Source organism: Onychomys torridus, chromosome 2 (genome assembly GCF_903995425.1).
Source record: "Onychomys torridus chromosome 2, mOncTor1.1, whole genome shotgun sequence".
Classification (NCBI taxonomy): domain Eukaryota; kingdom Metazoa; phylum Chordata; class Mammalia; order Rodentia; family Cricetidae; genus Onychomys; species Onychomys torridus.
The window spans coordinates 63901368-63927026 of NC_050444.1; the positions used below are offsets into that span (position 1 = coordinate 63901368).

General features: G+C 41.2%; 1 protein-coding gene across 11 annotated transcripts in view; it reads left to right on the plus strand.

Annotated features, from left to right (window-relative positions):
* Nucleotides 1–25659, plus strand: part of Unc13b (unc-13 homolog B) — a 198288-nt gene that overhangs the window by 134572 nt on the left and 38057 nt on the right. For 2 of the 11 annotated variants that reach the window (XM_036177282.1, XM_036177283.1), the window contains exons 1-2: nucleotides 8076–8542; nucleotides 14367–16853. The exons of the other annotated variants lie outside the window; for them this stretch is intronic. In XM_036177282.1, the coding sequence (XP_036033175.1) occupies nucleotides 14612–16853 (2242 nt within the window). In that variant the 5' untranslated portion in view covers nucleotides 8076–8542; nucleotides 14367–14611. Of the gene's footprint in view, nucleotides 1–8075; nucleotides 8543–14366; nucleotides 16854–25659 lie in introns of those variants that run through there. 11 annotated transcript variants of the gene reach the window in all.

Sequence of the window (25659 nt, forward strand, 5' to 3'; positions counted from 1 at the left end):
GTGGTTAGAAAAGGAACTTAACAGAGGAACTCCTAGATAATACTGTTAGCAGTTATTTTTTTAAGTATCAGAAAATTAAAAAAAAAATAAGATGAGCTTAGAAAGATGAAATCAAGGGTTAACCTGCATCTTGTTTGTACATTTGTCATAAAGGAGATCCACAGCTCCTTACATGTGGCACTTACTATCAGTTTTTAAAAATATCTGGATACATCTTCTGGGGTGGTGGTTGCACATGTCTTTAATCCAGCATTGGGAGGCAGAGGTAGGCGGATCTGTGAGTTCAAGACCAGCTTGGTCTACAGAGAAAGTTTTAGGACAACTACACAGAGAAACCCTGTCTCAAAAAAAAAAAAAGAAAAAAGAAAGGAAAGAAAAAAGGGTGTCTCCTAAAGTTCAGCTGTAGTATATCCAATGAGATAACTGTTGCTGCTACTATTACTGCTGTTGTTGCTGCTATTATTACTACTACTATTACTGCTACTGTTGCTGCTATTACTACTACTATTACTGCTGTTGTTGCTGCATTATTACTACTACTATTACTGCTGTTGTTGCAGCCATTACTACTACTACTATTACTGCTGTTGTTGCTGCTATTACTACTACTACTATTACTGTTGTTGCTGCTATTACTACTACTACTATTACTGCTGTTGCTGCTATTACTACTACTACTATTACTGCTGTTGCTGCTATTACTACTACTACTATTACTGCTGTTGTTGCTATTACTACTACTATTACTGCTGTTGTTGCTATTACTACTACTATTACTGCTGTTGCTGCTATTACTACTACTACTATTACTGCTGTTGTTGCTGCATTATTACTACTACTATTACTGCTGTTGCTGCTATTACTACTACTACTATTACTGCTGTTGTTTCTATTACTACTACTATTACTGCTGTTGTTGCTGCATTACTACTACTACTATTACTGCTGTTGTTGCTATTACTACTACTACTATTACTGCTGTTGTTGCTATTACTACTACTACTATTACTGCTGTTGCTGCTATTACTACTACTACTACTATTACTGCTGTTGCTGTTATTACTACTACTACTATTACTGCTGTTGTTGCTATTACTACTACTACTATTACTGCTGCTGCTGTTATTACTACTACTACTATTACTGCTGTTGCTGCTATTACTGCTACTACTATTACTGCTGTTGCTGCTATTACTACTACTACTATTACTGCTGTTGCTGCTATTACTACTACTACTATTACTGCTGTTGTTGCTGCATTATTACTACTACTATTACTGCTACTGTTGCTGCTATTACTACTACTTTTTGCGGTGCTGGGGTTAAACCTAGGACCTCTCACATGCTAAGCAAATACTCTGCCACTGAGTTATATTCCCAGCCTTTTCTGTCTCTCTTCCCTTTCGCTCTTCCTCCTCCTCATTACCTCTACCCGCTCCTCTTTCCCCTTCTTATTCCTTTCTTCTTCCTTTTCAAGCAAGTTCTAATTCTGTAGCCCAGACTGTCTGGGAACTCACTGAGTAGCCTAGGCCAGCCTCAAACTTGCAGGAACTCTCCTGCCTCAGCCTCCCACGTGCTGGGATCATAGTTGTGAGCCACCACATGCAGCTAGGGGATGGAGAGATGGATCCATGGTTAAGAGCACATATTGCTCTTGCAGAGGACCTAGGTTTGGTGACTTGCAACCATCCATCCATAACTCAGTTCCAGGGGATCAAACACCCTCTTCTGGCCTCTGTGGGCTCCAGGCAAGCATGTGATACACATACATGCAGGCAGAACACTCATACATTTAATCTGGAAAACAAACAAACAAACAAACAAACAAACAAACAAAAACCACTTCTTGAAGTCAAAGGAAAAAGGCATGTTGCTCAGTTTCTTCGGCTTCCACATCCGGTGGTTGGATGTCATCTTCAGGTATGATAAAGAAATGTATTTATTCAGTACACACCTAAGGACACTTGGACATAAATAGGTAAAGATGACAAGTTGGGAAGAGTGTGCCAGAGACCCAGCATCCTGAAGCAGTTCTTGACAGGTGAAATAACAACTGTGCATTGATTTCCCCCAAAGGCACTCCTCCTTCCTGACATCTGGGCTGTGTTTCCTTCAGGTTGTTTCTTATGTTTGACAGCTCCATCTTTGTTTCCTTCACACTATTCGCTATCTTCTGCTTGTCTCTTAAAACTCAGTGATTCCCAGACTCTGTTTCTCCATCTTGCTCTTCTCTGGATAATCTAATTTACATACTTACCTGGGACTAATGAAGTCTCACTGCAGTTATTTTTCATGAGCTCCAGACTTCTGTCTCCAGTTGCCTGTGGATATCGCCACTTGTATGTTCAGAGGCACCTAATACATGCTCGATCTGTACTCACTGTTTCCTTCTCTGTTACCTCCTCTTCTCTAATTGTTTTCTCGGTAACTGACACTACCAGTCTCCCAAGCACAATAAGATATGTATATAGCAATTACCTTGTTAGAACATTTCATTCAGGGAACTGCCTTAGACCAAAAGTCATGACACCTTCTCACCATGCCTTGTTTAATACCTAGGCACTTGATTGGTATCTATCTATTATTATAATTTGTTCTTATTTCAATTCTGTTACTGTGATTAAAAAAAAAAAACCTAGCAAAAAGCAACTTAGGGGAGAAAAGGTTTATTTTTCCTCATAGTTCCAGTTTACAGCTTGTTATTGAAGGGAAATTACATTTGCAGTAGCTTGAGACAGCTGGTCACGCATACCCAGTCAAGAGCAGAGAGAAACAAGTTCATCCATGCTCACTTGCTTGTTCTCAGTTAGACCACTCCACTCTTTGGCAGGTCAGTACCCCTGCATTGGTAATGGTGCTGCCAAAGTGGCTGGATCTTCCCACATCAATTAACTGAATTAAACACTATCCAGCAGACACGTTCCCAGGTCACCCCAATGTAGTCAGTTTCTTATTGAGACTCTTCCCAGATGATTCTAAATTGTGTCAAAGTAACAGTTAAAGCTAACTGTCACATGTTGTGTGTGTGTGTGTGTGTGTGTGTGTGTGTGTGTGTGTGTGTGTGTGTAAAATCAATAGTTCTGAAAGATTCTGTTTAGTTTACTACGTCTGCCATAGGAACAAATCCTTTACCAACTGAGCCTATATTTCCTATTTTTATAAGAATACTGTCAGGTTAGAGCCAACCTTGATGACCTCATTGATGGCCTTGATGGCTTTTTTAAAAACCATATCTCCAAATAAGATCATATTATGAGGTAGTAGGAGTTAGGATTTCAAAGTATAAATTAGGGGATGGTGTCACAATTTGTTGTAGCCCAGCCTTTCAGAACTACTTACCATGAACAATGTAATTCATACACAGTGTAAGTGTCTTTCAGTTCTGAAAGCTGAGAAGTTCAAAATAAAAGCACTGGAAGGTTCAGTGTACATACACACGCACATCATACACATATACACAGTGAGAGAATGAGAGAGAGACAGAGACAAAGACACAGAGACTATAGTTCAGGAACTATATTCTTTTTAGTGTTGTGGTGGTTTGAATGAAAACAGCCCCTATAAGCTCATTGGGAGTGGTACTGTTATGAGGTGTGGGCTTGTTGGAGGAAGTGTGTCACTGGAGGTGGGCTTTGGGCTTTCAAAAGCCTGCTGTGTGCTGATCCTACTTCCCCAGTACCATGGCTGTCTGCATGCTGCCATGCTTCCCACCATGACAATAATGAACTATAGTTCTGAATTAGCTTTTTGTTTGTTTGTTTTTGTTTTTCAAGACAGGGTTTCTCTGTGTAGCTTTGCGCCTTTCCTAGAACTCAATTGGTAGCCCAGGCTGGCCTCAAACTCACAGAGATCTGCGTGGCTCTGTCTCCCAAGTGCTGGGATTAAAGGCATGCGCCACCACTGCCCAGCCTGAATTAGCTTTAAATGTTTTCCTTTATAGAGTTGCTATGGTCCTGGTGTCTCTTCACAGCATTAAAACCTTAACTAAGACAAGTCTGGATGCTGTTACTTTTGATCAGAGTTGTGTGAGAGCCTAAGAATGTATACTACTTTAAGAGTTTTTAAACAAAGATAAAAGACTCTTCAAAACACTTTCAATCATTTGGTTCTGGGATGGACATAGCTTATGGCCTTTGACAGTACAGGCAGAAAACCTGTTTAGATGGGCAGTCCTGAGCATTTTGTGTATTGCCTCTTTATACTCAAGGTTCTAATTAGGCATGGTGCTTGACCTGGTTGTAGAACTGAGGCTTGTCAGCAGTTTGTGACTCCTAAGGCCTGCCTTGCAGCTTGTCAAGTTGCATTTGGGCTGTGTGGCAGCTCTGTCTAAGCACATCAGTAAACTCAGTATGTCTCTGCCAGGTTCATCATTCCCTTAGGGCAGCTTGTTCCTGGGGGAAGAAAGAGGAACACCTCCCATTGCCCATCATTCTCTACTTGTATATAGTTGCTAAATAGTTCAGGGAGAGCATAATTCTATAAGGAGGAAAAGAATGACTTTTCTTAGCCACCAGAACAAACCATTTTCCCCACGCATAAAAGAAATCCCAGCTGTGTGGCCACATGTCAGCCTCTTCGTGATGCTTCTGGGTTTTCTTAGTGGTAGAGGAGGAAAATAGTCACAAACTGACTCCTATGTAAAACAGAACTGAGTTTCCCCATCCTTATTTATGTATCCATATTTATGACTGCTGTGGTGGGAAGACAAGCTAGGCCCCTGCTGGTCCTGACCCAGCCAGTCCCTGGCAGTGATACCTGAAAAGGGAGGCCAGGTTTGGAGTAGGCATGTTCTTTGCTTCCAAACTACTTGTATCTGATCTTAGGGAGATTTAGACTGGTTATTTGAGGGAGAGAATTATGACTGTTAAGGCCCTCCCCAGTGACCCTCTGGTCCTATATAACTGCTTTAGTTGAAGAGGATTTTGTGCACCAGGTGGTCTCCTGACTAACACATCCATTCAGCTCCCCATTAGAGTGCCTGCCGCTCTGGACCTTCCTACAACTCTGCGTGAGTGTCAGTGTCTCATTTTGAATTTCCATCTTGACTCATTTGTCTCTAGGCGAAAATCTCTGCAAAGATTTAAATTGGGAACCAGACCTTGAGAATGTCTGTTGAAAGCATTTCAGAGTTTCTGGATAAATGTGTTTCCCTTCTTAACCCAATCTGTTTCCCAGTTCTGTCCAGTGGACTCTAGAGCAGGCTAGCTTTGAGGACATTTCCCAGCTGAGGTGGGCACTGTGCTATTTCTTAAAAAAAGGACCTCATCTTCTTAGTCTGCATGAGATTATCAAGGGCCAGATCCACTGTGACAAAGGGGCTTTATTATTGCTGGTACAGCCAAGGAAACAAAAATGGCCTACTATCCATCCCAGAGGAGAGCTGATTATTTTGTGGTCATATGATGTCTGAAACTGAGCCCTGTAGGACTGTGGCTGAAGGAACCTCCTCTTTGTTACCAGAGTTTATGCTCTTTATCACCCTTTATCTTCTGAATTAGTTATTTATTTCATTGCTGTGACAAAATCCCTGATGAAAAGCTCAGCTTCAGGAAGGATTGATTTATTGTGCTCATAGTTGGGGGATACAGTCCGTCATAGTGAGAAAGGCATGGTGGCAGGGGGTGAGACGGCCGCTCACGTTGAGTAGACAGCCAGTCGGCTGAGAGAGATGAGCACTGGTACTTCATTTACCTTTTCCTTTACCTTTTCCTTTCCATTCAGTCTGGGACCCCAGTACTTACATTCAGGGCAGCTCTTTCCACCTAAAAATGCCTAAGTCCTATCAAGTTGACAGGATTAACCATCACATCCTCCTTGCTCTTGCTTAAGCATAGGGCATTGGTAAGCACAAGAATAATTTGTGGTCAAAGATGTGAACACTCATGTGAAATTTGAAGGCTCTAATGGGAGATAGCAAATTTTGTGCTTTCTGATGTCTTGAACATATCTTCCATTCTCTGAGCCATTTTTTTTACTAGGAAGCCAGAACTGCTTAGGAGATGGGCTGTGCACATTTGGACAGATGGACAAGACAGGATCCATTAGCCTTTGTAATACTACTTGAGTCCTTGGCCAAGCCCTGGAACCCCATCGGTGGATAGGGCATGAAGAACTAGGTTGCTTAGGCAATGCCCTGGCTCTGGGGAATCTTCCTTGTTCTTGATAGTGTGAGCTTTCCCTCATTTTAGAATGCCTGGACCCAGAACTCATAAAGGACAGTTACCATTCTTGACTCTTTATGTTTGACTGCAGAGCTGGGGAAGGAATTCTGATTTAATCAATCTTTCCTCTATCTGTGTTAAACCCTGTACCTCTCCTGGCTCAAGCCTGGGAAACTCCACAGTAAATTGGCTGTGGCTCCACTGAGATTTGACAGTTTTCAAGTTATTTTCTTCCTCTGTATTTAGATGTGGTTAGAGTTGTGCTGTCAGCCCTTATCTCTTCTGTCATCCAGCCAGCTCCCAACTGGGTTAGGAGGTATTTGTTCTGCTGTCAGTGTTGGCTGCATAATGAGGTGGATGGTTAAGAAATGGGTTATTTAGCATCTATCTTTTGGAATCTAATTTTTCTGCCTTGGCTGAGGGGAAATCAGTGTTATTGGAAGAAGGCAGCAAGGAGGCAAATGTTGGCTCCGAAACCAACCCTTTCTCCTTGGGATCTTGGATAAGATATGGAGATTATGATTGATTTAAAATCTTGTTTGGAGCCAGACATAATGGCTCAGGAACATGTAATCCTAGCAGTGGAAGGCAGAAGCAGGAGGATCACTGCAAGTTCAAAACTAGCCTGGTCTACAAAGTGAGATTCTGCCTCAAACGAGCCAAGATTAAATAAATCAAAGCTTTGTTTTATCTGTCACATAGGACTGCCTGCCTTAACATATCACCTGATTTCTGGGTTAGATGGGCAAGGTTCTTCTGTGGATTGCTACAGGAATGTTTGAGATAAATACTGAATCAGTCAAGTTTGACCTGAGGAAGAGGAAGGCCTTTTCTCATTGTGCTGGGGAAGACAGAAGAGAAGCAGCATGACTGGGCTGTTACTGGCAGTTCAGGGCTAGGCACAGCAAGCAGTGGTTTCCCATCCATGGCTGCAGAATGGACCAAGGGAGCGTACTTCCTGTCCCTGCCACTGAGTTCCAGAGCTTCAGTGGTGCCCATGGTGCACTCAGATATTATGTTACAGGGAGCAGTTTGAGTGTTCTTTGAAGATAAAGATGCTTGATTTCGTAGTACATCCTACAGAGACTTGTGGAATTGTTGGGATTAGGAAAACATGAGACCAACTGGAGCAGAAAAATCTCTGTAGACATAGGGCTGCCATTGGGCAAGGCAAGCTGGGATATTGGGGATCCTGACAGTAGGACTCTGCGTCTTAGACAGCTTTGGACTGATGTTGTATTCATTTGGGTTGCCAAGTTCTGAATTCTGGATTCCAAAAGCAGCCTTTGGCCTTGACTGCTGCAGTTGAGACCCATTTTGTTTAACTCAGTTTCCCCTCCCCCCTAGTCACTGTATCAGCATAGACTAAGGGAATTCTTTTGTAGTAGCTGTTCAGAGAAACTGTTTGAGGATGTAAACTGTGAGAAAATGGCACGATTTGATGTGAACCGCACTTGGTCACTGTCACTGTCGTTCAGCTTCTCTAAAGGCTGATGACAGACCTTATATATGGTAAACCAATCCAGAGCTTATTTTAATAGACGCGAAAACTGTCTTTGTATTGTGTGCTAGCTGTATTCTGGGTTCCCCTGAGATTTGGAGCTCCTTAAAGTATAGAGCTCTGTGATACAGCTCTCTTAAATTCTATAGCTTAAATGTGAGAGGGGTGTAAAGATAGGAGAGAAGGATAGGGAGGAAAGAAGGAAGAAAATGGGGGAAGGGAGAGAGTAAGATCTATATTTAGCAAGAGGGAGAGACACTCACCAAGGGTGTGTGAGTGAGCTTGCTGGCAGGATTGTGTATGCGTGAGTGTGCTGGGAAGGGGGTGTGTGCGCCAGCAACGTGTGAGGAGGGCTGGTGCCCTATGGGAGGGTGCAGGCAGGCAGGAAGCAGCTGGAGAGGAGGAGGAGCAGAACGGGAGTCGGAGCTGCCCTGCTTTCCTCTCTGTCTCAAAGCCGGGAAAGGGTTGGGTTAGAATTCCACATCCAGTTGAAGTTTCGTGGCTGCTGCTGCCTTCAGCAACCTGCTCTTCAGAATCTCCCCTCAGCAGAGAGGTGTGGACCAGATTGGGTTCCTGCCCCGCCTTCACTGAGGAGATTTCTCTGCTAGGCATTGTTCCTCTCCTCAACTTTGCACAGAGGAGCCAGCCAGCAGGGTGCAGCTGAGAATAATAGCCCCTTGGCACTGTTTGTCGGCTGGGCAGGCGGCTGTGTGTGGCTCAGAAAGTTCATCCTGTGGCTTCTTTATCAGTCGAAGGAGTGCTTCTGATCGATTACCTCTTAAAGGCAGCGCCTGCATTCTAAAACTTGAGAATTTGTGGCTTTAATGTTTTTTTTTTTCCCTTTTCATTTTCTTAGCCTTATTTTGGTTGCAGCAGCAAGGTAAGTGACATTAAATATATGATTGACTCTGAATGACAAGAGGGACAAAAGCAAAGCATTTGTGGGTGGAATATGGAGCAGCTACATTAATTATATAACTGCTTGAGCCAAGTTGCTCGTCATTATAATGAGGGAAAAATAGCATACTCAGCACTGGGGTAGAGTCTTCACATACACGTGTTTGGGTACTGGTAATCTGGCCATCCATTCTTCAGGGCACTCTGCTATATATCTACAACTACTTATCCATCCTGTTGGATGTGTGCATAGTTTCTGTCTTGACATGCCTATATGTGTTTATAACCTACCTGGTCCTCCCCTGTATATACATTGCATATAGACAACCTTTTTATTCATCTTATATGAATGCATATAAGTTATCTCTACCTCTGTGTACATTCATACATAGAGATCATCTGTTCCTCCATGCATTTATGCATGTACTTAGGTAACCTTCCTGTTCTTAGGTATATCCAGAAACCTTTTCATCTTTCTTCTGTACATGTGTGGAGAGGGGCTATACTGTCCAGTCTGGTGTGTACACACCTCTCATGTGTACATATGCCATATAAACAGAAATGTCCATCCTGAGCTTTTCCAGCTTTGAGTGTGTGTACACATACATATAATTTGTCTGTTTATATGTATAGTGCAAGAGTCCTAACTTTGTAAATTAAAAACTTACTTAATCCTAGCCTTTCTCAGTGACCTTGTTCAAGTCTAATTCGCCCTCTTAAAGCTCTAGTTTTGTCTTCTATGAAGTCAAAATAATAATTCTTCTTGCCTTACAGGGTTGTAATAATAAGTGAGACTCATATAAACTGAAAATTCTAAATCAGTGAGTCTTTTGCCATCATCATCTGCCCCTTTCATAGACCTTGCACGTAACTGCATTGAGATCACACTCTTGCTCATGTAAGGTTTCCAAACCCTCCATGTGGATGGGTAGCTTCTGTGGAAGTAACCATGTTTGTCCTGTAGTTTGCCCAGAATATTGGAAAGAAGCTACACAGAGGTACAGGATATTGACAAATGGTTGGATGGAGAGGGAAAAAAGGTTTCATTTTTTTGTGGTTAGGGCTTGATAATGGTTCTTTGTAGCTTTAAGGAGGAGTGAGCCTGTCCATAAGCAGAAATGAGCTACTTCCAACTTAGAATCAAAGTAAACAGATAAAATGATGTGTGAAAGTAACAGAGTTCACTTCACTGTGAGGATACTCTTCTCTACACTGGGCACCTACTCACGAGTTGTAGAGCCTATCTAGAGTAGTCCCTACCCCGAATTTCTAGATCCATGTTGTCCAGTATGGTAGCCACTGGCCACACATGACTGTTTAGCCTTTGATTTTTTTTTTTAAACAGTCTCATGTAGCTTAGATTGTCTCATGTAGCTGAAGATGACTTTGAAATCTTGCTCCCCTATCTCTACCTCCTAAGTGTTGGGAGTGGACCAGTTAGTTGACTCTGTGGGTTGAGGCATTTACATTTAGGTCTAATGACATGAGTCTTGTTTCCAGATCCCACAAAATGAGAACCAAATCCCACATGTACCATGGCGCATGTACACTTCTGCATGTTTACATGCCCACAACACACCCACACTCTTGGATTACAGGCATGTGCTACCATGCTCAGCTAGTTAGACTGCTTTAAGATGTTTTGGAAAATAAGATGTGATATATGAGATTCAAAGATTTAGTATAAAAAATACAAATATACAATTAGTGATTTTTATATTGATTACATGTAATAATATTTTAGATTTGAGATTGAATAACACATTAAGATTAATTTTACATGCTTCTTTTACTTTTTATATTTTTGCTAGGGAACTTAAAATATACCATGTGGATTACATTAAATTTCTGTTGGGAGAGTGCTGCTCTCTATTCATCATCAAGACAAGGATCAGGGCAGCTTTTTTACTGGAAGAGCAAGTGAGAGACCATCACAACAGTACTGAGGATTCTCTCCACTAGCCTCAGACACTGGGCAGGTATTATTAGCTAGCTGACAGCCTGGTAATTTTTGTCCTAAGTAAGTTTCAGGAAATTGTGAATAAATGTTACTGGGAAGAGATTTCCACCTTAGTTTTACAATTGAAACAGGTTGTTGGTCACTAATCTAGAAGGAAACCCGGACCTTGAAGTTTTCATGTTGTCATGGAAACAGAGCAGGATCAGAAAAAGTAGGAGACTGGAATTCTAATCCAGCTTTACCATCAATTTCTCATGGCACTGAGGTCTCACTGTGTGCCTGGCCCGGTGCTTTTCATACTGAGGCCCTATAAGGCATTAGGAATTTGGAAATAAATGACCATTTCTTGGTAATATGGTTCATATCCATTGTGGGCTCTTAAGCAAGAACCTACCATTTAGTAACAATAAGGATGTCCTTCTAGATCAAGGGTTATATACTCTTAGGTAAGTGGGCTTTTGAGAAGCTAGAGTACTTATCCCACCTAAATACTTTCAGTTTAAAAATTTAGAAAAAAAAATACTATAATAGCCAAACAAAACTAGTCCATTAGCATAGGTAGACCACAAGAATGTTGAGAAATGGCACATCCTAGAAACTGCAGGGCTGAGACTAGATTAAGCTCCTGGTCTAGGGCATTCTCATTTGTACTAATTTGCTCTTTGTATTTGGGCCCTGATCTCTTTTTTCTGACAAGATAGTCTAGGAATCGATTCTTTCCCAAAAGATTCACATCCTGAGAGTACCCCCACCCCTGCTATGGCTGGCCCCAGAAACCACCCTTCTCACCACATTCACCTTACAGCCTTAAATGGCCCGGGATCATATAGCCTTGATTGGAGGAGGGTCCTTGGTGTTTTTGTCTTGCTGCCCTTTGGCATTGTTTCATAGAATTGAGAGGCTGCTTGATAATATGTTCATAGAATCCTTGCCTGTTTCCCAGAGGTCCCTGGTGGTTTCCTTCAAGCCAAGATTTGGGTCCGAGGCATTTTTTTACAAGAACTAGTCACATTCTTAATCATGTTTATTTTACAAGTCAGAGAGAAGAGTAAGTGAACCAGCCATTTAAAAATACTGAGTGAAACTTAGTTTTAGTTTTAGTAGGTTGGTACTGATGAAATGTAATTTAAATATCTACTCCTGGCCCTAATTCTTAGTTTCCCATCATGAAATCTTTAGCTTTCTGGTTGCTTCATTTTCTTTTCCTGTGTTTCCTTTTCAAATACAGCTAGTTCTTGAAGGACAGCCTTATTTTTTCCAACACTGAGCATTCCTTAGGGGGGAAAATGTATGCTTATTTCAAAGTGAGTGCATGAAGTTAGAGAATTGGTAGGCCAACAAGACAGGCAGAACGATAGCATGAACACTTTGATTGGCAACTAGAGGCCTAGATTTAAGCAGAGAATTCACCAAAGGAAGTATTCTCTGTGGCCTTACCTGTCCTGGTTTTGTGTATCACTTCTTTCATATTTTTCACTCCTATAAATAAATACTTTTTTTAAAAAAGATTTATTTATTATGTATACAGAAAAGGATGCCAGATCTCATTATAGATGGTTGTGAGCCACCATGTGCTTGCTGGGAATTGAACTCAGGACCTCTGGAAGAGCAGTCAGTGCTCTTAACCACTGAGCCATCTCTCCAGCTCAATAAATACTTTTTTTTTCTTTTTTTTTTTCGGTTTTTCATGACAGGGTTTCTCTGTAGCTTTGGAGGCTGTCCTGGACTACCTCTGTAGACCAGGCTGGCCTCAAACTCACAAAGATCCACCTGCCTCTGCCTCCCTAGTGCTGGGATTACAGGCCTGTGCCACCACCGCCCGACCTCAATAAATACTTTTAAATTACAATTTGTCAATAACATACATCATTTCATATTGTCATCCATTCTCATCCATTATCCATGGATAATCTAATCTAATCTATTAAAGAGTAGAGAGTGTTTCTTATATTCCTGGCATTTAACTTAATACCTGGCATCTCCTTTATGTATTTATTAATTCAAATTGACTTGGAGATCAGATGATCCTTCTACATAGTTCCTGTCATTTCATTCAGTAGTAACAAGAGAAATTGAGGAAGAAGGTTGACTTGAGTTTCCTGGGTCCTCAGGTTGCCCCTTTCCTTATAGCCTGTTGAGCTCTGAGCAGAGTGACTGGTTAATCCTCAGGTAACACAGTGAGCTTATCCCCTGCTTCATCGCCTAAAAACCAGGATGACCGAATGAGTTTGGTGCTACTGCAGAACATGTATGCCCAACAGGTAATTGTTAAGTTCAGTCCATGGACAGGCAGTGGCTTCTTGGAACTCAGGGTAAAGCAGTAGTGGGTGGACTGGACTTGTTTGTGACCTCACAAAATACGTAGTCTACTTAGATGAGGAATTCCTTGTTAAAGCAGAGTTCTTACAGGAGCTGTGGAGAAGGCAGGGAGATAGGAAATAGGAATGCATCTAGTTTCTGTCTCTTGGTTCTCGACCTAGTTATTTCCTGCAGCTCCAGCTCATCTTTATTCCAAGTCCTATGACTCGTCCTTCTGCTGCGTCTCAATCCAGGGAAGTGCAGTGCTTTTAAATTCTAGGCCCATAGACTGATTGTAGACAGTGACTTCATTAACACGAGTTGCTTTAGTCTTTAAGGCAGTTTTCCCCTTCTGGTAAGGATTTAGAAGACTTAGAAATCATGACAAAATTTAAAAACAGAATCAGAAAAACTATCTCATGTCAAATAATTGAAGGACAGTGTGTCTCCCACTAGCTCATTTCATCCCTTGCTTGGTTGCTAGCAGGACCATAGAGTATTGGTAGCTCCATGCATCTCCCAAGCCTCTGTTTCCCTTTTGTGCTTCCTCTCTTCTACTCCCCACATTTTGTATCTTCCTAATAAACAGGAAATGTGTGTCCCTCCCCATAAGTTAATAATCAGCTCCACCTCTGTCCTATAGTAGTTACCAGTGACGAGTACCAGAAGCAAGAATGGTAGAAGGTCTAGCTATAATTTTTGGAGAATGGCAAAATACCCTGTGTAATATAACCAACTCCCTGCTTGTCCCATGCATTGCTGTCCCCCACCCAGTCAGAGGGCTAGCTTCCCTCTGGTACCTGAGCAGTACAGTCACATAGATATAGTACCCTGAGTCCCAGAAAAGCTGAATCTGGATAGTGATTTGGCTGCTCCAACCTGAGTCTTCATCTGAGTCTATTATTTGTGGGCCTCAAGCTGTCTGTCCCAGTAGATTTAAATATGTTAAATGCCATTTGAGTTCTGCACATTGCTGCACCTATACTGTACTGCCTTATTCTGGAATTAGCTGTAGAATACTTTTTCTTCCTTCGGATATGAAATACTTGCCATGGTCTCTTTTTCAAGTGAATGGTTGCTATCATGAAATAAAGATGAACTATCGAATATCTGAATCCTCACCAGAAAAACAAAATGGATAAGAAAGAAACCTTCCATGTTTGTCTTTTCATTGTGTGTGTGGTAGTTAAACATCTACTTGTTCATCCCTCGGTCAGAGTCGAGTGCTGAGTTTTGCGCAGGTTCAAGTAGAAGTCACTAATTGACCTTACCTTAGTCATATCTCAGCAGCTTGTCTCAATACTGATGCCTTTGTACTTGTTAAGAACATGAAAGACTTGATTTGGTTTTGAATCAGTATTTTAAAGGAAGTCAAGGGAATAGCAGGGATACCTGCAACCTTTAAGGCTCAGTGGAAGGCTGATCAGGGTAGATTCTTACTGTCTTTGAAGGCATTGTTCTTATTCCTGCTTGACAGCTTGGTCTGATTTAAGTTTCCTGTTTCTTTCTGATCTGAGTGTACTATTTTCCCTTTTTTCATGAGCTGCAGGATAAGAGCCAAACCAGGAACCGGGGGCATGTGTCAGGTTTGAGGCCCATATATGAGGTCATTCCAGGCATCACTCTGAGCTAAGCCAAAGTCTCAACTAGCAATAATTGCTAAAAACCAATCCAAAAAAGGAAGAAAGGAACAAAAGGAAAAAACAGGACAGGCTCTTGTAAGACAATTTCTATTAAGCATCCGGACGAGAAATAAGAGAAAGAAGCAAAGAACCAACACTTCTGAGGGGAAAAATGAAACGATTGTTGCGAGAGTCTGAGGAAGAAATCATGCTCACATTGGGACCTTCATCCAGCCTCTCACCAGATAAGGTTAGGGCAGAGACTATATGTGGTGTCAAGAGCAAGTCCACAGGTCCTACTGGATCCTTACCAGAAGACAACTTCCTGCCCCCTTGCTGTGAGTCAACAGACTCCACCACTACTGGAGAGAGAGATGGGGACCTGGCCCAACTTTGCAGCTTTGAGCAGCAAGCCAACAATCCTTTGTCCTCTGCTGCCTGTGTTTCAGGGTCTAATTCTCGGGAACTCTCACCTGCCAGTTGTTCAGAACCTTCAGAGAGAAACCAAGTTGGCCACTTTTTGTCCAGAGGTCCTGGCCAAAGCTATAGCCATGAACAGCGAGAACCTTTGGGAGATGTAGTAGAATATATCATCAGAGAGCTGCAAGGTATCAGTCGTCTTCAGTCTGAGATTGCTGAGCTGCGACAGCACTTGAGCCAAGTCCGGGGCTCTGTGGATGAAGTGTCTAGCTGTGTAGACTCAGTATTGAGTGAAATAGAAGGCTTGCATGCAGGTAGCAGCTCTCTGGCCAAGGTGTGTGATGGAGAAAAGGCCCTGGAACCCCATGTAGAAAGAGAGGAAGCCATTCTTTATCTATATGGGCTTCCTGAACATGACGGGGAAAACACCATGGAGCTAGTGGACAACTTCCTAGCTAAGCACCTCTGTGTTAATGGTATGCAGTGCAACAGGTACATCAGAGAAGCATACAGGGCAGGCACAGCTCCTGTCCCCCGGCCCACTGTGGTAAAACTTGTTCATCTAGAGCACAGGGACCTCATCTTGCAGAAATCCATCCTCTTGCAGAGTGTGGGAGTCAGGGTTGCTACCAGAGAAGAGCCAGTATGGACAAAAGGGTGTAAGAATCCCCCAAAGGAGTCTCTATCATCCTTGCAACAACTTCAAGACTGTAGTTGGAACTCTTTAAATCAGGGTAAACCAGCTCTTCAGATGGAAACAGGGAACAGAAGATATATGATGGCACCATACCAGATGAGGACTCAGAATCAACATAGAGGACCCCAAGGGTCTGAGCAGCAAGGCCTTTGCTTCCTACCAAAGGATGGTTTAACAAAACAGAGTGATGTGTCTAAGCTGCAGGATGAAGTAGAAGGAGCATCCCGGGTCATCAGTGATCATTGTGATGAGCTGTCTCCCCTGTGTCAACTTGAGGAGTCTTCCTCGGTGTTAGTGTTGAAAGAGGAAGATTGTGGGAAATCACAGATTTTCGAACAGGGCAGCCAAGAATGTGAAGCATGTAAAGTAACAAAACCACAAACTGACTGCAGCAATAAAAGTAAGGACAGCAGTTGCCTTCCATTGTCCAGATCACTGAAAGCAGAGAGGGTAGACGCAGAGGACACGATTCTAGGCTGTGAAGCTGGCCTTGATATCCTGAGCTCAAGGCAGCTAGAGGACCTTTTGACAGACAAGTCTAGAAGGTTTACTGCTCTGAGCTCTGACAGCACAGTGGAGGAAATGATCATAGGGCCTGAGACTTTCAGTAACATGGTTCATATTGACCTAAATGAAGACGAGAACTGTGCTGCCCAGGTCCTTAAGGATGTCTTTGATAAGTCCTCCTGTGTTCTAAGTGGCTCCCAGGAGGATGAGGATGTAGAAATTAAATTTTACTCAACTAAGCTGAGCCGAGCAATCCATCACTTTCGTTTGGCTCTTCAGGGAGTATTTCAGAAGATGGAAAGCAATGGATCTGTCAGTCCTGAGGACCTGGAAAGCAACGAAAGTGGTTCCCAGTCAGAGAACAGTGACAGACTTCTCAGGACAGTGAGTGCGGGCGGTGCCCATGATTGTTCAGTGGAGAGTCCTGGAAGTCAGGGGAGTGAGAGCTTTCTCAGTGTGGTCTCTGGTGGAGTAGGCGTCTCTACACAGGGTGATCAGATGCCTCAAGACCCAAGCAACTTCTCTCTTACTTCTAATAGCTCACCTCTTGCAAACTCATTGCTCAGTTTCCCTCTAGCCCCATGTCTGGGAAATGAGACTTGTTCCAGGCCTGACTCTCCTGATCAAGGCAAACTGAGTTTAGAGCAAGTGTGTGCAGAGACCATTTACCTCAACAAGTGCATCAACAATTTTAAAAATGTTCTAAGAGAGAAAAGACTGAGGCAGAAAAAACTTTTGCAAGAGCTAGTACAGACAGCAAGCCATCTTTCAGTAGAAGACATCCCCTCAGGTATTCTGAGTTTCTGTGTAATGGGATTCCAGCTGGCTCAGTATGGCATCTGAGTGGTGGCGAGTTTCACAAAGTGATGGGGTTGGTCTATAGCTTGAATTGGGTAAATTCTTTTAATACAGACCTAAAACAACTCTATGGGAAATAGAAGGAAATATAAGGTAATAGGAAGGAAGTTCTAGTCTCTGTCCTTAGGACATTTCCAGTCTATTAGGGGAACCATGGGAAGTAGCCTTTCAAAAGAGAGAGGAACATTTGGGTCTCAATAGACTGCAGTCATTGATGTGGGAAGCAAGAAGGGGAAATAAAGCACATTTATTCCTGGGTGCCAGAGAGGCAGAAAAGTGTTTTAAAATACTTGTTTCATGGTCTACTTTGAAAAATTCCCATTTTTCCAGTAGTTGATGGTGCTTCTCCATGGTCACTGGAAATTTCCTCACCTCTGACTCTACCTGTTGCCGTCCTGGTTCTGGCCTTGCCCACACAGCCTTGCTTCTAACCTGGAGCACCCAGGAGCTGCCTTCTTGTACTGACCCTGCCCAAGGGCCCAGCTGCCCTCCATGGATCATGTTCCCCTTTTGCTTTCCCCAAATACCTGAGAACTAAAATGAAACGTGTTTTTTCAAGCAGGAAATGAAAGAACTTGTTTCTAGGCAGCATGGAAATATGTAGTTTTACATTTTCTTCTCCCAATCAAAATTAAATTTATCCAAAGAGCATATGCTATATTTATCCAATTTTAAATGTAAATGGGGTTATCCTCTTTTGCATATAACCTGGTTAGGTTTCCCAAGACAAAATTAAAACGGAGAAACGTATCTTATTGACAGAGGTGTAAGGGATCAGGTACTCATACAATGCTGGTGGGATGGGATGATATAACTTCTAAGGAAAGCATTCGGAACAATGTATTAATGTTGTAAATATACACACCTTTTGAGCCCTCAGCCTCACTTCCAGGAATGTATCCTGCAGACATATTTTTACATGTGAAAGTGGCATATGTACAAGGCTATTTTTGAAGTGTTGTTTTTAATAGTAAGGATTGAAAACAACCTAAATGCCCTTTAAATATATGATGAAATAAAAATTTGGCACACATAAACAATGGGATGCAGTACCATGTAGCTATAAAAAAGTGAGGTAGCTCTTTATGCAAATGGAAAGCTACCTAAGCTTTGTCAACCTAAAAAAAAGCATAGTGCAGACTGGTGTGTATGGGATGCTTCCATTTCTATAAAAAGAGAAGGAAAGAAATTCACCCCCATAGAGCCTGCTGCAGTATATAATATTGAGGGAGAAATACATGAGAAACTGATGTAGGCAGAAATACAGCCTAAGAAAGGTACCATTGCTAACTTCCCATTGTGTTAGCACTGAAGTATACATACACAAACCAAATAGTGTAGTCTACAGTAGACCTAGACCATGTGATGTACAACATTTTATATGTAGCCTGTTGTTCACCCAAATGGTATGTAGCACGTGGCCATATATGGTTCTCCATGGGAGAAAGTTTATTGGATGAAAAACTAGTGGAATAAGATGGAGGTGTTTTTAAATTTTTAAATATACTGTATATCTCTTCAATATTTAAGGACTTAAATAATGTGAATGGTAATGTCAAGTCATAAAATTCAATTTAGAAAGTAAAAAATTGAAATCATGTCATTCTCTTTTCAAATAGCTTTCCTGGAGCTGTTCCTGATAACTTACATATGTATAAAATAATGCACACTCCTTCAGCTGGTTTCTGGTTTATATTTCCAGGGTTATCTTCTCTTGTCTACTGTACCCCCCCCCCCCACAAAGGGAACTGCTGTCCTGGAATTTGTCTTGCTTTTCTGTTTTCATTGCACTGGCGTATATATGCTTCCTTCTAACCTGAGGCCCTCGCGCATTCACCATGTCAGCCTACTGCATTTACTCATTCTCGACAGCCCAAAGCATCTTCTGTAATTCCCTTCTGTAAGAGATTTCTTTTCCTCTTTACTCTGAAGCCAATTTTTCCTTCCTTGAACATCCTGAAATTACTTCTCTGCAGCAAGCAGCAAAAGCAACACTGTGTTGTTAAAACAGTGCATCTTTATAACTCCTTACACCTTGAAGGAGAACTGTGGGTCAGAAAGCCCTGAGATACTTGGAACTCTGGTCTGTCTTTAATCCTCCTCCTAAAGAGTCTATCAGCAACTAAACCCAACTGGTAGCTATTTTCTTATTTTTACTATGCAAGTTCTAATGTTGCAATTTACATATCATAAAATTGCCCTTACATCCCTTCAAAAGTAGTCTAGCATTTTTGTTTGTTTATATATTCATATAATTATAAAATCATCCATTATCCAATCTAAGAACATTTCCAACATCTTAAGAATCCCCATTAGCAATCAGTCTCCCACTCCTTTGGGTTCAGCCTCTGACAACCACTAATCCACTTTGTGTGTTCTGCATAGTTTCCATAAATGAATTCATATAATAGCAGATACTTTGTGTATGGTTTCTTTTATTTAGCATGTTTCTTGGTCTCACTAGTGGTTTTGCACACATTGATACTTCATTTCTTTTTGTGACTAAATAATATTTATTGGCTGAACATTCTCTTGATGGTCATTTAGAGAATTGTTAACACTTCTTGTTCTTAAGAGTAATGTGCCTGCAGTGGTGACATACACCTTTACACCCAGCACTCAGGAGGCAGAGGCAGGCCCATCTCAGCCTGGTCTACAGAGTGAGTTCCAGGATAGCCATTGTGACATAGAAAAACCCTGTTTCAAAAAATTAAAAAATAAAAAAAATAAAAAGAATAATGCTGCTGTGAACACTGGAGCTGTGCATCAGTTTTGTGTGAATATGTTTGCCGTTGTTGCTTTTCTTTCTGAGTCAGTACACCCAGGCTGCTAGGATTATAGGTTTACTGCTCCATGTCCACAGTGGACGTATTTTCTATTCTCTTAGATATTTACTGAGAAGTAGAATTGCTGTTTCCTGTGGTAATTCTGTGTTTGACGAGTTAGAGAATTATGAAACTGTGTGGTTACACTATTACATATCTCTAACAGCAATATAGGGTTTTCATTTCAGACTAGTGTTGGCAACATTATTTGTCCTTTTGACCACTCTTGTGGTTGTGAAGTGGTTTCTCAATGAATTTTTGATTTGCATTTCCATAGTGTCTAATTTTATTAAACATCTTTGCATGTGTTTATTGGTCCTTTATATAGCTAGAGTAATGTCCATTTAAATTTTTGGCACACTTAAAAAATTGTTTGTTTGTTATTAAGTTGGATACAGGCTATTTGAATGTTCTGGATATAAGTGCATTAATTACTAACTACTTTAAAAAGTTTTACTATGGTAAAATACATGTAACAAAAATGTTAACCATTTTAAATTGTAAATTCTGTATGTTTACATTGTACAACCATCACCACCATCTATGTACCTTTTCCATCTCTGAAGCCTTCAAATACTAGCTGCTCATTCTCCCTTCCTATAGTCTAGAAACTTTGTTTCTGTGAACTGACTGCTTTAGTGAATGAATTAGTGAATTCATATAGTAGAATCAAATGATGTTTGTCCTTTGAGGCTGGCTTATTTTGTTTGGCCTCATGTCCTTTAGGTTCATCCATGTGTCAACATTTTCTCCCAAGCAGTATGCTATTGTATGTATACGTTATGTTTTTACCCATCATTTGCCTGTTGTGAACAGTTGGGTAGTATCATCTTCCTGTTGGCTGTTGTGAACAGTGCTGCTCTGAGTATAGTTATAAAGGTATGTGTTGAGTTCCTGCCTTCATTTCTTTGGGGTGTATGTTTTGAAGTGGGATTACTGTGTCTGACATCTTCCACTACGACTCTCTCTACATCATCATCATCATCATCATCATTATTATATTATATTATATTTAGTTTTTCGAGACAGGGTTTTTCTGTGTAGTCCTGGAACTCACTATGAGACTAGGCTGTCCTCAAACTAAGATCTGCCTGCCTCTGTCTCCCAAGTGCTAGGATTAAAGGCCTGCTGCACCACGACCTGGCTTTACCTTATTTTTTGAGACAGGGTCTCTCCTCAAGTCCAGAACTAAAATATAAAGTAGAGATTCATAGTGGAAGATGAGATGTCCAACACAGCTTTGACAAAAGTTCTAAGGCCGTTTTTCTTGTTGTTGTTTTTAATCATGCGTATGTGTGAGTGGATGCCACATGTTGGTGCTGGTGTAGACCAGAAGGCCAGATTCCTGGGAGCTGAACTTACAGGAGGTTGTGAGCTGCCTGACATGTGTGCTGGAAATTGAACCTGAGTGCTGAAGGACAGAAGAATAAAATAAATTATGATGGACAACTTGACATGCATAATGCACAAGAGTGAGGTTGAACCCTAACTAGCACAAAACAACTACGAATGCTTATTTTTAACTAAGCTTGCATGCACACACACACACACACACACACACACACACACACACACACACAAGCAAAAACAACTCCAAATGTACCACTGACCTAACTATATGAGCCTAAACCTACAACACTTTTAGAAAAATACCCCAAAGGATGAGGGGTTTGAGAGATGCCTCAGTTGGTAAAGTGCACAATTTTGTCTCCCCACCAACAGTACATAGGCATTCTAGTTCCTCCATAGGATCTCTAATGCTTGTTTTCTTAATTAATAAGAGCCATCATAATTGATGTGAAGTAGCACACAAAAGTCTTGAATTTTGATAAAATTCAGTTTATCAACATTTTTTTTGTTTTGATCATGATTTTTTTATTATAACTAAGAAACCATGGTTTAATATAAAATTGCAAAGATTTAATACTATGTGTGTGTGTTATATGTGACTGTGTGCTTCTATGTGCATGTTACAGAGCTTACAGGAGGCCACAGGTTGATCTGGTATTTTCCTCTATTGCAGCGGTTCTCAACTTGTGAAGGATGCATGTCAGATATCCTGCATATCAGATATTTACATTATTATTCATAACAGTAGCAAAATTACACTGATGAATTAGCAACAAAATAATTTTATGGTTGGGGGTTACCACAACATGAGGAACTGTGTTTAAGGGTCACAGCATTAGGAAAGTTAAGGAATACTGCTCTATTGCTTTCCACCTTATGTTTTGAGGCAGGGTCTCTCTGAGCTTGGAGCTCTTTGATTAGCTGGATTGTCTGGCCAGTGACCTCTAAGGATCAGCCTCTCTTTACCCCACCCGACACTAAGGTTACAGACATGTGCTACCATGCCTTGCTTTGTTTGTTTGTTTGTTGTTATTTTTTGAGATAGGGTTTCTTTGTGTAGCCTTGGCTGTCCTGGAACTAAGTCTTCTGTAGATCAGGCTGGCCTTTAATTCACAGAGATCTGCCTGCCTCTGCCTTCCAAGCGCTGGCATCAAAGGCGTGCATTCCGATCCGCAGCATGCCCTGTTTTTTTCATAGATGCTGGGGATCTGAACTGAGGTCATCATGCTTGCACAGCAGACACTTGACTGAGCCATTTCCTCATCCCCCAATCCTTTGGTTTTTTTTTGAGAGTTTTAAGTTTTATAGCTGGTATATTTAGATCTGTGATCTATTTGTAGTTGTGTGTGCATGGTGCAGGGAATAGTTCAAACTTACTCCTATGCATTATATATATATATATATATATTTGTCCAGCATAATGTATTAAACTGTTTCCTCTAAAACAGCCTTAGCACATTTATCAGATATGAACTGGGCACGAGAGTAGGGTTTGTTCCTGGACTCTCTTTACTTCTCTTTGATTGTATGCCTTTATGCCTCTATTCTTTTGAGACATTCTCTTCACTTGGCTTCTATAAAAACTCTCTGGGTTCCTTCTCATTATAATTTTCTTTTGTCATTGATTTCAAGTTATGCTTGCCTATCTTTCTTTATCTCTACAACTTTGTAACACCCTAAGGCTCAACCTTGCCATTTTCTCTCTGTTTATATCCACATGGATTTTATAATCATTCTGGGACTTACAGCTCAAGTCCAGACATCTTCCACAAATACCACTCCACATCTACTTGGTGTCATTATTAGGAAGTAAACTGGTGTCTCAGACAGAGCACATCCCAAACCAAACTCTCGATCTTTCTCCTCAATTCCTCAACAACTCTGCTTTTTATCTAGTTTTCCTTACCAGTAAATTGTGGTCATGCCTGACTTCAATCCATTAGTAAATCATGCCTTCTCTACCTTCAACTTTATTCATTCACTTATTCTCTCCCTCCCTCCCCCCCCCCCCCCCCCCCCCCCCTACATATGTACACATCAGAGGACAACTTACAGGAGTCAGTTCTTTGTTTTTAGCATGTGGGGTCCAGGGGTTGAACTCAGTGCCTTTAACTGCTGAGCCATCTTGCTAATACATCCTCTACATTTTAAGCAATGACCTCTACCTCCATCACATTTATTTCTGTTTAAGCTACCATTTTCTTTCATCTAGATATTGCAGTAATCTAACTGTTCTTGTTTAAATTCCTGTCCCTCTATAGTCTGTTCTTTTACAGCAATCAGAGCAATTGATATAAAAGATCACATCACTTCTTATTCAAATGAAAGTCAGAGTTCTTTGAGGGACTCGAAATGGCTCTCCATTGAAAACTTGCTGTTCTTCCACACCAATTATGTTCTCACCTTAGCCTTCACACTTGCGTGCATTAGACCCAAACTACTTTTCTTCAAGGACTCTGAATGTTCTTTTGATTCTTTTCCTCCACATCTCTGCTTAAACATATTATTGATGAGACCTCCCTGCCAACTTTTAATTTAAAAAATAGGTTTTTTTGTTTTGTTTTGAGACAGAGCCTCATATGTTGGTTAAGCGGCTGACGGAAGAGAGCACTGAATGTTGCAGTGGTGGAAAGAATCACGAGCCGTGGTTACCTTTCTAGAGCTTTATTGGGAGAGAAAGGGAGAGAGACAGACAGACAGACAGACACACCCCGAGACAGCATGGAGGGGCGAGAATACGGAAGGAGAGAGTGCAGAAAGAGAGGGCACGCCCGCTTTTTAGGCTGGGACATAATTAAGGACACAATCCTTACATCATAAATACTACATTGGCATTCAGGTCACTGTGTAGATAAGGCTAACCTTGAACTTCAGATTCTTCTGCTTCTCCCTCTGGAAATGGTACAGGCTTCTGACATATTTTCTTTGGTCCTGGAAAAGAGAGGTTTTCCTAGAAAAGCCTTTTGTTTTCTAAGTCCTGAAATTTATAGATTTCTTTTCCTAAATACAAGTGCTAGATTTACTAGGCCTTCTGGCTAAAAAGGTCAGATTAAATAGTGCTTATTCTCAAGAAGGTCATAGATTCCTTGATCACAAGATGTCCTTAAGAAATTCACAGTTCTTAGGCTGGAGGATAGCTCACTTGGTAAAATGCTTGTTCACAAACTTTAGGATCTGAGTTTGATCCTCAGTACTCACATAAAACACCAGGCATTGAGGCATGTACTCCTATAATCCCAGCGCTGTGAAAGCAGAGAGAGGAGGCTCTTTAAGGCTTGCTGGCCAGCTAGTCTAGCCAAATTTTGATACCTGAGTTCAGCAAAAGACCCTATCTTTAAAAGTAAGGTAAAAAGCCAGCAAGATAGCTCAGTGGATAAAGGTATGTCCCACCAAATTTAACAACCTGAATTTGGTCTCTGGATCCCACATGATGGAAAGAAATAACTGACTTAAACAATTTTTTTTCTGACTTCCACATATATGCCATGGTACATGTGAATACTTTCATACATTTTACACACACACACACACACACACACACACACACACACACACAAATTTTTTTTTAAAGTAAGGTGTAGAATGACTAAGGAAAACACTGACCTTGACCTTTGGCATCTACATACATGTGTGCACAATTATACACACATGCACACAGGTTCACAGTTCTTAAGAAGTATAAAGGGAGATATTTATACAGACAACTGCAATGAAACATACTATTGATAATATACTGCCATAGAAGAGTCCACACAGAAGAGTGGGTACTATTGACCCATGATGGAGAGATGACTTATTCTGCTCTTGGAAGTCAAATAAGGAAATTTCACAGAAATTTTAATATTTGATCTCAGTCATAAAGAATAAACCCTGATCTGTTCCATGAGCATGAGAGGGAGATGTGCAGGCATTCAGTGGGTAACACTCAGTAAGACTTTTGCATATAGGACAGATACAGAGGAGAGGCAGAAGGGAAAGTTATAATGGCATTGAAATTTAAATGTTGAAGTACTTTATATGTTGTAATAAGGTCTGGTGAGCCATTGGTGCAGCCAAGCAAAGGAAAACTGTGATGAACATTTTGAAATAAGACTATGAAGTATAAATTGAACCATAAAGAGGACCGTGTCCAGTGCCAAGGGAGGTGGTCATAGAGTTTCTTGTTGTAGTCCAGATGAGAGGCAATGAGGGTGTGGATTGGGCCAATGGCAGTCTAGAGTTCAGGTCAGGAATAGTGTCAAAGGTATTTAGGATGTGGATTACAGAGGACTGGATGTTCAACCCATACTGTCTACTGCTGTGAAGAGACATTATGACCATGACAACTTTTATAAAGGAAAATTTAATTGGAGTGGCTTATATTTTCAGAAGTTTAGTCCATTATCATCATGACAGGACAAGGTGGTGCAGAAGAGACATGGTGCTGGCTACATCTTGATCAGAAGGCAACAGGAAGTCATCTGAGATACTGGGCATGGGTCAACCATGTATGAGTCCTCAAAACCCACCCCTACACTGACACATTTCCTCCTACAAAGCCATACCTACTCCAACAAAGCCATA